The sequence below is a fragment of the Triticum urartu genome, chromosome 7A, assembly GCF_056163025.1.
Source record: "Triticum urartu cultivar PI428250 chromosome 7A, HENAU_Tu73, whole genome shotgun sequence".
Classification (NCBI taxonomy): Eukaryota; Viridiplantae; Streptophyta; class Magnoliopsida; order Poales; family Poaceae; genus Triticum; species Triticum urartu.
The window spans coordinates 55,694,012-55,706,304 of NC_141879.1; the positions used below are offsets into that span (position 1 = coordinate 55,694,012).

A 12,293-nucleotide genomic window follows, 5' to 3' on the forward strand; every position below is an offset into this window, starting at 1 on the left:
GCGCACCGCTGTCACCGCCCCTCCCTCGCCAGAGCCGGGCAAACCTTGTTGTAGTACACAGTCGGGAAGTCGTCGTGTTAAGGTCCCATAAAACCAACGTACCAGAACAGCAACCGCCGCGGATGAAGAGTGTAGATCAAAAGGATCCAACCTGAAAACATACGAACAAAGACGAAAGATGAACAGATCCGAGCAAATCCACCAAAGAAAGATCTGCCGGAGACACACCTTCACATGCCCACCGATGATGCTAGATGCATCATCAGAATGGGGGCTAGGCAGGAAGACCTTTATTCTATCTTCAGGGAGCCGCCGCCGTCTCGCCTTCCTGAGCAGAACACAAACCCTAACAAAGCTCGAAAAAAGATCTAAAAACGGAGCCCTCCCACCGGCAGGGGTCGAGATCCACTCCGCCTCCATGGCCCTAAGGCCACGGAGACGGGACGGACCGGCGCCGGCGCCGGCGGGAGGTAGAGAACGCTGGCTTTTTTTAGAGGCGGCAGCTAGCTAGGTCGTAGCCACACTATTCATTGGTTAGTTTTAAGATGTCAACTATTACTATTTACTATCAACACACGTGTATGGTTACCCAAAAAATGTGTATATAATAGTAACTAGGTGAGTCGTGCTTGTGTGTGTGTGCGCGTGCCGCTGCGCACGCGTGTTTGTGTGTAGTAGGGTTTTTTCTATAAAGGGTGGATTTTACTTTCAAGAGATAGGATAGACGAGGAGGGCACCTACCTACACTTTGGATGGCTAGTTAAGTGATTGGCCTTCCATCACAGGAACGAAGATCGGTCTAAACATGTTTTAAGCTTTTTAGGCCTTTGGTGACTTATGTCACTATTGTACTTCTGCTGTCACTATTATTGTAAATATTGTGTACACTTATTTATTTATATAATACATAATAGAACATTTTTTCTACAGTTCATGGTTAAAAAAACATCGGTCTAAACGCATCCAAATGGCTCTTCCATTCTGCTCCTATTCCTTTCCCGAACCGACAGGAGCACTGCCTTTTTGTATAGAAGAAGAAATAGACGGTTTATTTACAGGGGTGACATGTTTTTGGAGGGAACTTGGCGAAAACCACTGACACACACTCATTCAAATTAATCAATACCCTTGCTGGCTTGTGGCTTAGGAAAAGCTGCCCTCTCGTTGATATCCTCAAAAGTCAGGGCCGCCACCTTGGTGTGGTTCATGCACGTGCCACAGAAAATGCGACGGTTCCAATCTTTCTAGATGTTCCAAAGGGTATATAGACGCATCCCACTCCGTCGCCGCTTAGATTCTTCGAGTCTGGCACATTGTATCTGACAGCCCGGTTCCACACACACAAAATTCCGGACCCCTCCCTGTCCCACACTCCACCCCTCCACTCTCTTTTCCTGCTCCTAGACCCCGATGTTGCCATCACACCCACCTCATGCCCCGCCGCCGCTACAACAGATCTTCCTAGACCCACAGAATAGTCCATGTTGGACACCTTCGAGTTATCGCTACGGCCAACGACTGCCGCCGCCACCGGGCCGAACCCGCAGAGCATGCAACCGCCAAAAGTGCCGCACCAACAAGAAGGCCTTAGAATGTCGGGGTATGAACTTTCCTTGATTTGCTAACATGTTGAATGGTTTGTCATGCACAATTCATCTTCCCATCATTTGGAAGTGCTATATGTATCATCGATTTGCTTTTGGTTGTTGGAAATTGATGAAATTCGAGGCTTAGCGGAAAAAGTAGGCAAATTTGGGAACGGGGCTAGCGTTAGGTACGCGGATAAATGGGCTTGTCTGTTTGGGGTTGGAGATACCCTAACAGGAGGGAAGTCAAGGCGGTGTGACATTGTCGCCATGGATTCACATGCAGATTAGAAACCACTAGTGACAAGAAGATGCTAAATATCAGCTAGTTATGATTTGGTGGAATCGTGAGAGGAGGGACGAGAGTCATTGGGTTGGTTACACGCAGGTGTTGAGGTGGTGGATTATTTACTATGAGCGGCACCTTGAGTTCATGCCAAATCCAGGTTTTCACTAAGGTAAAAAATAAGCATGTTACATATAATCCACACGACACCTACCCTTTTTGTTGCCAATATAAATAGAATAGTTTAGTTAATAAGAATTTATAGAATGGAATGATTCATTATACTTGTCTGCGCAAACCTGATACATTTTGTTGTCACTGTTTATTGGAGAAAGCACATCTCACTTTCGGGCTCTAGAGATACATCGTTGATGATCTTGTGATTGTGTTGCAATGGCGTAGGATTCAATACCGATTACCCTTTTATATAGAGGTGCATTCTTCATTGATAAGTTTACAATCTTAAATACAATAAAATACCATACCATACTATCTGATTTCACTACCAAACTAGGTGTATCTTCTAGGTATGAATATGATAGGAATATGAAGTAGTGTACACCATTAACTCCTCCGAGTACATACCTTGCTATGACTATGTGCCAGGCCGAGAGATCCTAGGCACGCATAGGTTCGTAAGGTATGTTCATGCCCATATGGCCTTCTAACAAAAAAATACCTACATTAAAATGAATATCAAATTTGTACAATACAAATACAGGACATGATGATGTATATGTGTGGGTAAGAGACTATGGTTACTACCCGCATTGTGGGCCTAAACACTGGTACATCACTCTTGCGTATTTTAAATCTCATTTGTATCATGGGTGTGTTCCTTATATCACCCAGATTACCTCGTACTACCACATATAGCCATTAATACATGATCAGTGTAAATTATGAATCTATAGCTGGCACCCACAATGGCGCTATATTGAGCTCATCTAGGCAAAAAAAATCTGAAATCAATCTCGCCTAGGAAAATGCCTTCCGCGGGATTCTCAATGAGGTCCTTCACTATAGCAGCCTCAGATATATTCTTTTGAAACCGGCCATCCCAGATTTCTTTTGAAACCGGCCATGTAGTTCATGTTCTACGGAAAAGTAACATGCCTCTCAAGACGACCTCATGTTATCATAGAGAAAGTACCAAACAATATGGTGATTGGTTTCTTCTTACTTCTCCTTGGGTATTTTGAAGAGAACTTTTGTGGCAAATACAACAAAATAGTTTATCTCTAAATAAATCCACTCTTATGACTTATGAGTTTGTTGTTTCTTGTTACATGCGGTTGGTACTAGTTCCTGTAGAGGTTAATAAGGTTGCTCAAACAACATTATAAAGATTTGTATATATTTCAACACAAAACAAATATCTGGAGACATTTGAATTATTGAACACATGTCAACATGATAGAACCCCACACAAAAAGTTGGCATAATAAAAGTACAATACAATACTTCAAGTACAATACATTATTGCATCCCTTTCAATAAAATCAACTTCACAAAAATAAACACTTAACAACAAACCAAGCTATGACATTTTCGGAGATCATTTTTTAGGATGAATGATCTAGAAAATGTGATGAAGTACTAGGAGAGTCTAATTAAAATATGTCATTTCTATGTTGGTATGGATGTCACTTGCAACAATATTGGCATCATGTGCAATACCAGCCAACCCCCTCCTTGCAAATCCGACATTGTAGAGTCCATTTGCACCTTTCCAGTGGTTGGGGAAGTCTTTTTTGGGTATGCCATCACTATTTAGCATACTCATGTCGTTCTGCATTTATTAAAATATTTTTATAAGAATATTTCAAAAAATATGATACAATGTTTGGAGAAAATTTCTATACTACTATATATAGTGTATGAGTTTTAAACTTTTGAATCTCAACACCAAAAAGCAGCGTGTCATTCATAAAGTCCATGGTATGGCTCAAAATGTTGGGATTTGAAGCTACAGTACGGGATACAATATAGCGAAGATACTACTGATTTCTAGAACCATCGCTATATTTTTAGTGTAGATAAAGTTCACTTGTCAGCTATAATAAATATATGCATGCTGGTCATGGCACACGTATTGGTAGCTGGATCGTGAGAATTTGTAGTGTGCATACTAATCGTGTCAACGAGAATTGAAAGTTCTGATGAAGTTTCTTTAAGCTAGTTGTAGTATAAGATACTAATTCTAAGCATGTAAAGCTTTACATCCAAAACCGAACGGCTACAACAATTGACTCGATGAAGCTTTCCATGCCAAGGTGCAGTGCTTGAAGCAAGCAAGCTTTGTATCCGTGAATTGGAGATTTGACGTGTTGTGCACATACCTGTGTACTAGTATGACTATAAGTTGAAACCGATTGTCCTTTTAAGCTAGAAATTTTGTTTGACTTATTTACCATCATACGTTATTCATATTACTATGATGTTATATATAAATAATATTAATAATAATAATAATAATGGTGTTCTTTGAGATAAATTGAAATGAATGTCTATATACCTTGAGCCATATATTAGTGGTGCTTTTGTAACCTGTGGCAAACACAATAGCGTCATAGTACCTCTCATTCCCATCTGCAAACTCTATGAGATTTCCTCGAATGCATGATATTGGACCGAATACCTGCCACACAAAATATTTTTAAATTAGTCTGTTAGATTCCCCATATAGTATGTATATATTTATACTTATAAGCATGATTTTCCTCTCACCTTGATATCACCTTTTTTTATTAGCTTAGTGGTGCCAGTGTCTATGACAGCAGACCGACCAGTTTTTGCTTTTAGGGTGAGTGGACCAATATTAGGCCTCACAATTCCATACTTTGATAAATCACCTAATAAGATATATGCGAGGATCATAAGAATAAGATCTACAAGCTTCAGTGGAAGGTGCCACGTTGAGAGTGCCATGCCCAGGTGGATCAACTCCTTTGTCATAACATGCAACTTCACAATTACCCATGTAAGAACTTGTTTAGTACAACGTCAACCATGATTTTTCTGAGAAACTAAGAAAACAATAGAAGTGGGATCGTGAAATCTACGTACCGGACTACGGATAATGATGGAAGTGTTAGCTCCATGCACTGCAAGATCATGGGCAATCTCAAAGCCAGAGTTCCCACATCCAACAACAAGCACGCTTTTCCCAACATAATCATTTCCGGACTTGTAACTTGATGAGTGGATTGTTTCACCAGGAAAGCTTTGTAGGCCAACGATCTCTGGAACATATCCCATACTATTTTCACCTGTTGCTACAACCAAGAACTTGGATGCATACATAGTTGGGCCATCCACCTTGTTATGTGTCATGACAACCCAACATTTCCTCACCTCGTCATACATGCATGACTCAACTAAAGTGTTAAACTTTGGGGATATATTGAAGTGCTTGACATAATCCTCCATATACCTTAAAAATTGATCTTTGGGAAGGTAGGTCGGCCAATCAGTTGGGTATGCCATGTGGGGTAGCTCACAAAACTCTTTGGCGATGTGGAGCTTGAGGCGATCATATGTGTATTTCTGCCATAACGACATAATACAATCTTCACGCTCAGCGATGATATATGGTATAGAGAGTTTGCTTAGGCATGCTGCTGTGGCAAGCCCAGAAGGACCCGCTCCGACGATGAAAACTTGGACCTTCTCCATGGAAAGACTTGAATATAGGTGTGCAATCAATTTAGTGACACTATTGTATTAAAGTTGTCCTTGTTGATATGTGTTTGGGTAACACCTATAGCTATTTATATATACTAATATCAACCGTTACTCATATTACTTTTAGTGGCTTGTTTCTTTCTTCCTTAGATGGCTTCTTTCACTTGCTTTTCTCTTTCTTTTATAGTTATTGGTCTAGTTGTCTCTATGTGAGGCATTGACATTGTTTTGCACATGTTAGCAAACTGCACCTCTCACAGACAATAGTATAGTTTTGTAAAATTGAAAATTATATGTTGTTGTTGTTGATATAAGCATACATTCAAACATCTGATTAGTAAGTGCTTTCAAACAAAGATTTTTATGTTAATAATATAATTAGCCATCACCTTAAAGTTATTCCATGAATTAATGAAAAGTGCTGGTACATGATATCGAACAATATTTTCCATGTTTTCTAATTAATTGTCAAGCGTTTGATGTGAAGAATAGTGAAAGCATTGAAGCGTAAGTAAACAAAATAACTAAAAATTTTGAAAGGGGTGATATATAATGTTTTTAAAATATAAAATTATTGACTTTATTGGCATATATGCATGCTACTGTATAATTAAGTTTCAAGTGAGATGCTTCTTTTTGTATCTTGCACTTTGGAATAGCTAAGTCGACTGATAAAAGAAATACAAATCAAAATATATATAAGAAACACACATGTCACAAATACTTGGTGGATGAGAATATCTCCTCATTTTGCATGTTCAGCACAACCAAGAAAGTATGTTGATTTAGATAATTGTACTTTTGTTGTATGTTGCTCAGTACACTTTTCTAAAAAGTGATCACTTTAAAAGATTGTCTTTCTTGAAAGTTAACGTAAACTAAAGTTTTGGGCTTCCATGTATATGCAATTTTAGTTGTTGTTGTTGCTATTTGCATGCATGTATTAATTCCTTTATCAACTTATGAAGTACAAGTAAGAAACTGAAACCAGGTTGTAAAGTACGAAACTGAAATAGCAAGATGTAAAGTATGAAACTGAAATAGAAAGATGTAAAGTATGAAATTGAACCTGTAAATACAGACTATCTAACGAGTACATGAACATGTGTATACGTAACCAATAGTGTGCAAATATTTGGTTTGTTTGCTGGTTTTAAGATGTCTAATATTACTGTTTACTATCAACACACGTGTATGGCTACCCACAAAATGTGTATCAAACAGTAACCAGGTGCACCGTGCTTTTGTTTGTGTGTGTGCGGCTGCAAGCACATGTTTGTGTATAGTAGGTAAGGTTATGGCTTTACTCTCAAGAGATAGGATAGATGATGAGGGCACCGACCTACACTTTGGATGGCTTGCTGAGTGATTGGCCTTCCATCGCAAGAACGAAGATCGATCTAAACATGTTTAAACTTTTTTAGGCCTTTGGTGACTTCTGTACCTATTGTAAATACTTTGTACACTTATTTATTTATATAATACACCGTAGCTGGCCTTACAAGCGAATTTTTTTTGTTTCCCGAACCGGTGAGAGCACTGCCTTTTCATATAGAAGAAGAAAATAGATGGTTTATTTACATGGTTGATATGGTTTTGGAAGGAACTTGATGAAAACTCCCCGACACACACTCATGCAATTAACCAATACCCTTGCTGGCTTGTGGCATAGGAAAAGCCATCGCCCTCTAGTTGATATCCTGAGAAGTCAGGGTCGGCACCTCGATGTGGTTCATGCACCTGCCACAAAAGATGCGATGGTTCTGCTCTTTCCAGATGTTCCAAAGGGTGTATAGAAGCATCTCAGCACTCCTCCTCCACTCTATTTTCTCACTCCTAGACCCCCATGTTGCCATCACACCATCTCAGAAAGACGGCCATATAGAGTGTGTAAACCAATGTATAGAGACTTTCTTGCGATGTTTCACTCATGCATGTCCTCGCCGCTGGAGCTTCTGGGTCCCTCTCACATAGTTCTGGTATAACTCCTCACACCAATTTGCTATTGAAATGACTCCTTTCAAAGCTGGTCATGAGCCTAAGCACTGGGGAATTACAACAGATATAACATGTTCGGTGTCATTGTTGCACACATGGCTCGAAGAGCGTTCGGTCGTCCAAGACTTGCTCCAGCAGCATCTCCACCGTGCTTGCCAATACATGAAGCTCAATGCTTAGAAGAAACGCTCATTCCACAAGTTTTCGTTGGCTGACAGTGTCTTCCTGAAGCTGTAACCCTATGTGCAGACATCGGTTGCCCCCGCGCCAACTATAAGCTCTTTTCCAAGTTCTAGGGGCATTATCCCATCATCGAGAAGATCAACAATGTAGCCTATAAACTACAGCTGCCGCCACAAGCTTTAGTCCATCATGTTTTTCATGTCTCACAACTCTGACAAGCACTTCTCCCTGGTACGGTTGTTGCTCCTGAACTTCATATATGTTCCAACGAACTAGAAATTCCCGTGGAAGAACTATAGTTGATGTGGCACCAGAAGGATGGTTCGATGGTGGAACAAGTCAAGGTGTAGTGGTCTGGCAATGCAGCAATGGGCACTATCTTGGAAGATCGCGCGATGCTCCAAGACCGTTTCCCAAATTTTGCGACCTAGGATCATGACGCCCTTGACCAGGAGGCCCCACTGGCCTCTCCCGCTGAACCCGTGGGATCAACGACGCCTCCTACGACGCCCAATCCAATGCCTGATCTGGCTTCATCGAATGACCCGTTAGGAACAGACGGTCGACAAATGACTGCGCTTCCCGTTGCTATCCATGGTCGTTTCGCAACGGGTTCAAAGTCAAATATTTCTCCCAAAACAACCTCGAGCCCCACACCGTAGGGCTCAACATATGTCGACAAGCAGATGGGCATGAGGGACATAGAGCGGCGGCGCATCTCAATGGATCCAGGGTGGGTGATGGGTGGTGGGCGGCGAATGGGGGCGAGGGCTGGCTGCTGGGGTCATGAGAGCCCAACTTGCTCAAACAATAAGGCTCCAATCATCACATCACATAATTTCATGTCAGTCAATTACACAAAGACAAAGAAAGACAAACATCAAAATGTTTTTTAGGTCAACATGCTTATATTAATAAAACAACAAGGTTACAACTAATCCGCGCAGAAATAACAGGAGAGCATGAGAGAATACAACCTTGTTGAAACTCTGCAGAAAACACCTCCAACAAGAAATAACTAAGTATCTGAAAGTCCCTGCATATGGAACCAAAACTGCCTACCACCGAAAAACCAGCGACGACCAGACGTCCACCGGAGATCCATTGGAACCGGAATGCACCATCACCTATGGGCTTTCTGGCTCGATGAAGAGGGCCAGCACGAACACCCAAGCCCATGTCTTTGTGGCGCGTGGAACATGAATATTTTCTGTGCTTCCCCGATCCCGTATCCGCCAGAACAAACTGATCTTATCGGTGAACGGCACCGGATCCGCCTTCCAACAACCACTTGTCCAGTTCCAGCACGGTCGGAACCTTGCACGAGCCAACGTTGCCATCAACTAGTAGGACAATCGCCAGCCATGCTTCTGAAACGAACTTCACTAACTCCACCATTACGACGGAGGAGATGCCGCAACAACAGGGTCGGAGACGAAGGAAACATACCCTGATGCAGCTGTCGTCGTCGCCTCACCGGGCTACTGTAGCGAGCCTGTGTGGGCCGGGCCGGGAAAACGGCCTGCAGGCCCACCTTCTGCCCACAGCCCGGGACGGCGACCTTGAAATACCTAGCTTTGGCGCCCAGCGTAACCGCCTCAACCAACAGCTTTCGCCTCGCCGTCGCCGGAGCCCCAGCAAACCAAGAACCTCTCATCCCCACCGCCCTCCAACGCCGGAGATCGACAGATGGACCAGTTCCCAGACTGGCACCACGTGCGGCTGCGGAACCGCGCGCTCGGCGGGTACCTCCACGCCGCCGACGACGGGGAGAGCGTCGTCCTCCGCCGTGGGCGCGCCTCGCTGAACGCGGTGTGGGCGGTGCACCTCCGCCCCGACGGAGGCCGCGGCGTGCACCTGCTCCTTCACAGCGCCGCCTACGGCCGCTACCTCGCCAGCACGGCCGCGCCGGCGCCGCCCGGCCACCGCGGCTCCCGCGCCGGGCAGCGCGACTACGACCATCCGGTGGTTCCGGACATCATGTGGGAGGTCGTCAGGGCGGGCTCCCAGGGCGACGTCCTGCTCCGCACCGTCGGTGGCCGCTACCTCCGCGCCAACGGCAGGTACCGCCGCTGGAACACCGGCGTCAGCGTCGACGGCGACTACATCAGCACCATGGCGCGCTGGGCCGTCGAGCGCATTCCCCGCAGAGAGGCCGCTCCCGACCTTCCACCCCCGATTCCGGTGAGCTCGCTCGCTCGCCATGACTCTTCTCGCCTCTCGATTGCAATTCCTGGTCGCATTTGGGCTTCTTTGATCTCCTCAAATGCCGCAGATCCGCGTGCTGGGACGCTTCTCCGGGATCATCTTCGGGCCGCCAGAGCGAGAGGCATGGCGGACGATCCGGTTCTTCACCGAGAACGGCTTTTCCCAGGGGTTGTACCCGGAGAACGGCTGGAACGTGTTCCCGTTCCTCGGGAGGTCCGTCTTCCACCTGAACGAGGAACTGGACATACGCGTCGGCGTCCTCAACGGGAGACCTGCCCCGCGGCTTCGTCATGTGGTGCCTTCTTTCGGAGAGGCGGACCTGCCCGACGGCTTCGTCATGTGCGTCCGAGCCGGCCGCCAAGGGAGGCTCACCCCGCTCGTCATCGACCTGCCCCGCGGCGGCGACGGCGAGACCCTCGAGATTATCGTGGCGCTCTCCGGGACCCAAGGTGCAGAGCCTCCCTCTCTCTCTCTCTCTCTCCACGGCACAACTTCTGTCCTTGATTCAGATGTTCAAAGTGTTCGTTTCTGCACATGAGCTGTATTGTTTTCAGGTTTTGTATCTTAGGTTCTTAGCTGTATTATTGGTCTTGCCTTTTATTTTAGAAAACTCTGAGATTTAGATTGTTGATCTGCTTCCTACACTGATCTTCTTTGGCAAGAAATGCACTGGTGGTCTCGAATCTGTTGTGCACAATGCACAGATGTAGGTGTAGATACTGCTAACTACATGAACATGACATTCAGAGTCTTTACTTTAGTGGAGTTCTAATCTGATCATGATATTATCTTCTGTTAGGATTGCGGACTTGTATGAAACTGATATAGTCTTGTAGAATGGTAAAAGTACCTGAATGGGAATAGTAGTAGGTGTCGATGTCATGTGGATTTATCAGTATGACAGTCTGTAGTGTACACCTGGTAAATGATAGTCTGAACTCTGAACCTAGTAGCATGGTTCCACGCTCCTTTTCTCGATTCAGATAATTCAGTTTGTCTCAACTTTGAAGGTGGTAGAAATTATTATGGAACCTAAAATGCCAAACCAAGTTTAGTCATCTCATTCCTTCTTTGCAGAGAATATACCAAGGTTCTATCCTGTGAACAAAATTCAGTTTGTATCCTACTACAATAGATAGTGCATAGAAGCTTAGTTACTTGCATTTCTTGATGTTCTCATTATATTGTTATATCGATTATTGGCCTGCCGCCTAACTGCCTCATTATTTCTGCTGATCCAGTCTATCATGAGCTGCGACACCCGGATGTTGACGCAGCGTAGAGAAAGATCAAAACAGGACTCCTGAAAGTTCACCTGTTCACAAGTTTCGCCGCCTCGGATACAATGACAGCAGAACTGGACACCTACTTTTGCCTATAGGTAGATAATATAGGCTGAGAAAACTCGGCAATACTCGTGTTTCTTCTGCCTGTTAAATTTTCTCTGTTCCTCAGGCAGGGCAGGGGTAACCCCTGTCATTTTTTGACCTCCGATGGCTGAACAATTTTGTAGTGATGCTCGTCGTAGTAGTCGCTGCTGTAGTGTCGCTCTTCTGACATTCATCCCTGTGATGTGATTGCCACTGCTTAGTAGACGATGCATTTCACTGAAGGGTTTCCTGCAATGAGTTGATGATCCTGCAACTTTTTGTAGATCATGCATTTTATCATAACTGGAAAAGGTAGTGGTTTCCTGCAATGAGTGGATGATCCTGCAACTTTCCTGCATTCCTTTTAGACTATGCATTTCGCGTGTAAATGAAAACCGTGGTCTGTTCTTCCTGTGAGCTATTGATGGTGTTTTTAGCTATGCTGTTTTGTGTGTCGGCCAAGGGGGCAGGAAAGGGATTTCTAATGTGTTAACAAGATTCAGATTTTATCAAGGAGTTCTCCATGAAAGCTAGTTTATACTGTACACATTACACCTGTTTTCAGGTTTTGTACATCAGCTGCATCCTTTGTCTTTTACTAATGTCTTGTTTTAGCAACAGATTGTTGAGAATTCAGAACAACGCCTGAAAACCCAGCAGCTCGTGTGTTTCAGACTTTCAGCTATCTAAACTTGATTCATTCTCCGGACAGGAGGAACCTATCTGTTCTGCACTTGCGGTTCTAAACTTGAGAGCCTGTGTGAACAATTATACAGTGGCATTGGTTTGTAATAGTTGCCATCTTATCCGCTTAATCGTCGCTTAGATGAAGCATCTTTTAATATCAACACCGATCTGGTGGTTCTTGCTGTGAGTTGAGCACCTGAGTTCAGATGTTTGCTGCTGTCATTTGGTTGTTCTTGCTGTGTTCTCTTTAGCAATTCACTCTTTCGTTTGAGATCCGTCGTACTTGAT

The 12,293-nt window shown here is 44.0% G+C and overlaps 2 protein-coding genes across 2 annotated transcripts; one reads left to right on the top strand and one right to left on the bottom strand.

Moving 5' to 3' along the window:
* Window positions 1-3,365: 3,365 nt before the first annotated feature.
* On the bottom strand, window positions 3,366-5,614 carry LOC125531538 (putative indole-3-pyruvate monooxygenase YUCCA11). Its single transcript, XM_087536477.1, has 4 exons — window positions 4,942-5,614; window positions 4,603-4,839; window positions 4,391-4,513; window positions 3,366-3,664 (listed from the first exon to the last, which is right to left on the bottom strand). Exons 1-4 carry the CDS (start codon window positions 5,548-5,550, stop codon window positions 3,482-3,484), a joined length of 1,152 nt encoding a protein of 383 aa, XP_087392603.1. The 5' UTR covers window positions 5,551-5,614; the 3' UTR covers window positions 3,366-3,481.
* Window positions 5,615-9,429: 3,815 nt separating this feature from the next.
* Window positions 9,430-11,401, top strand: LOC125518283 (uncharacterized). Its single transcript, XM_048683174.2, has 3 exons — window positions 9,430-9,924; window positions 10,016-10,397; window positions 11,190-11,401. The coding sequence occupies exons 1-3, from the start codon at window positions 9,430-9,432 to the stop codon at window positions 11,228-11,230; spliced, it is 918 nt and encodes a 305-aa protein (XP_048539131.2). The 3' UTR covers window positions 11,231-11,401.
* The last annotated feature ends 892 nt before the right edge of the window (window positions 11,402-12,293 follow it).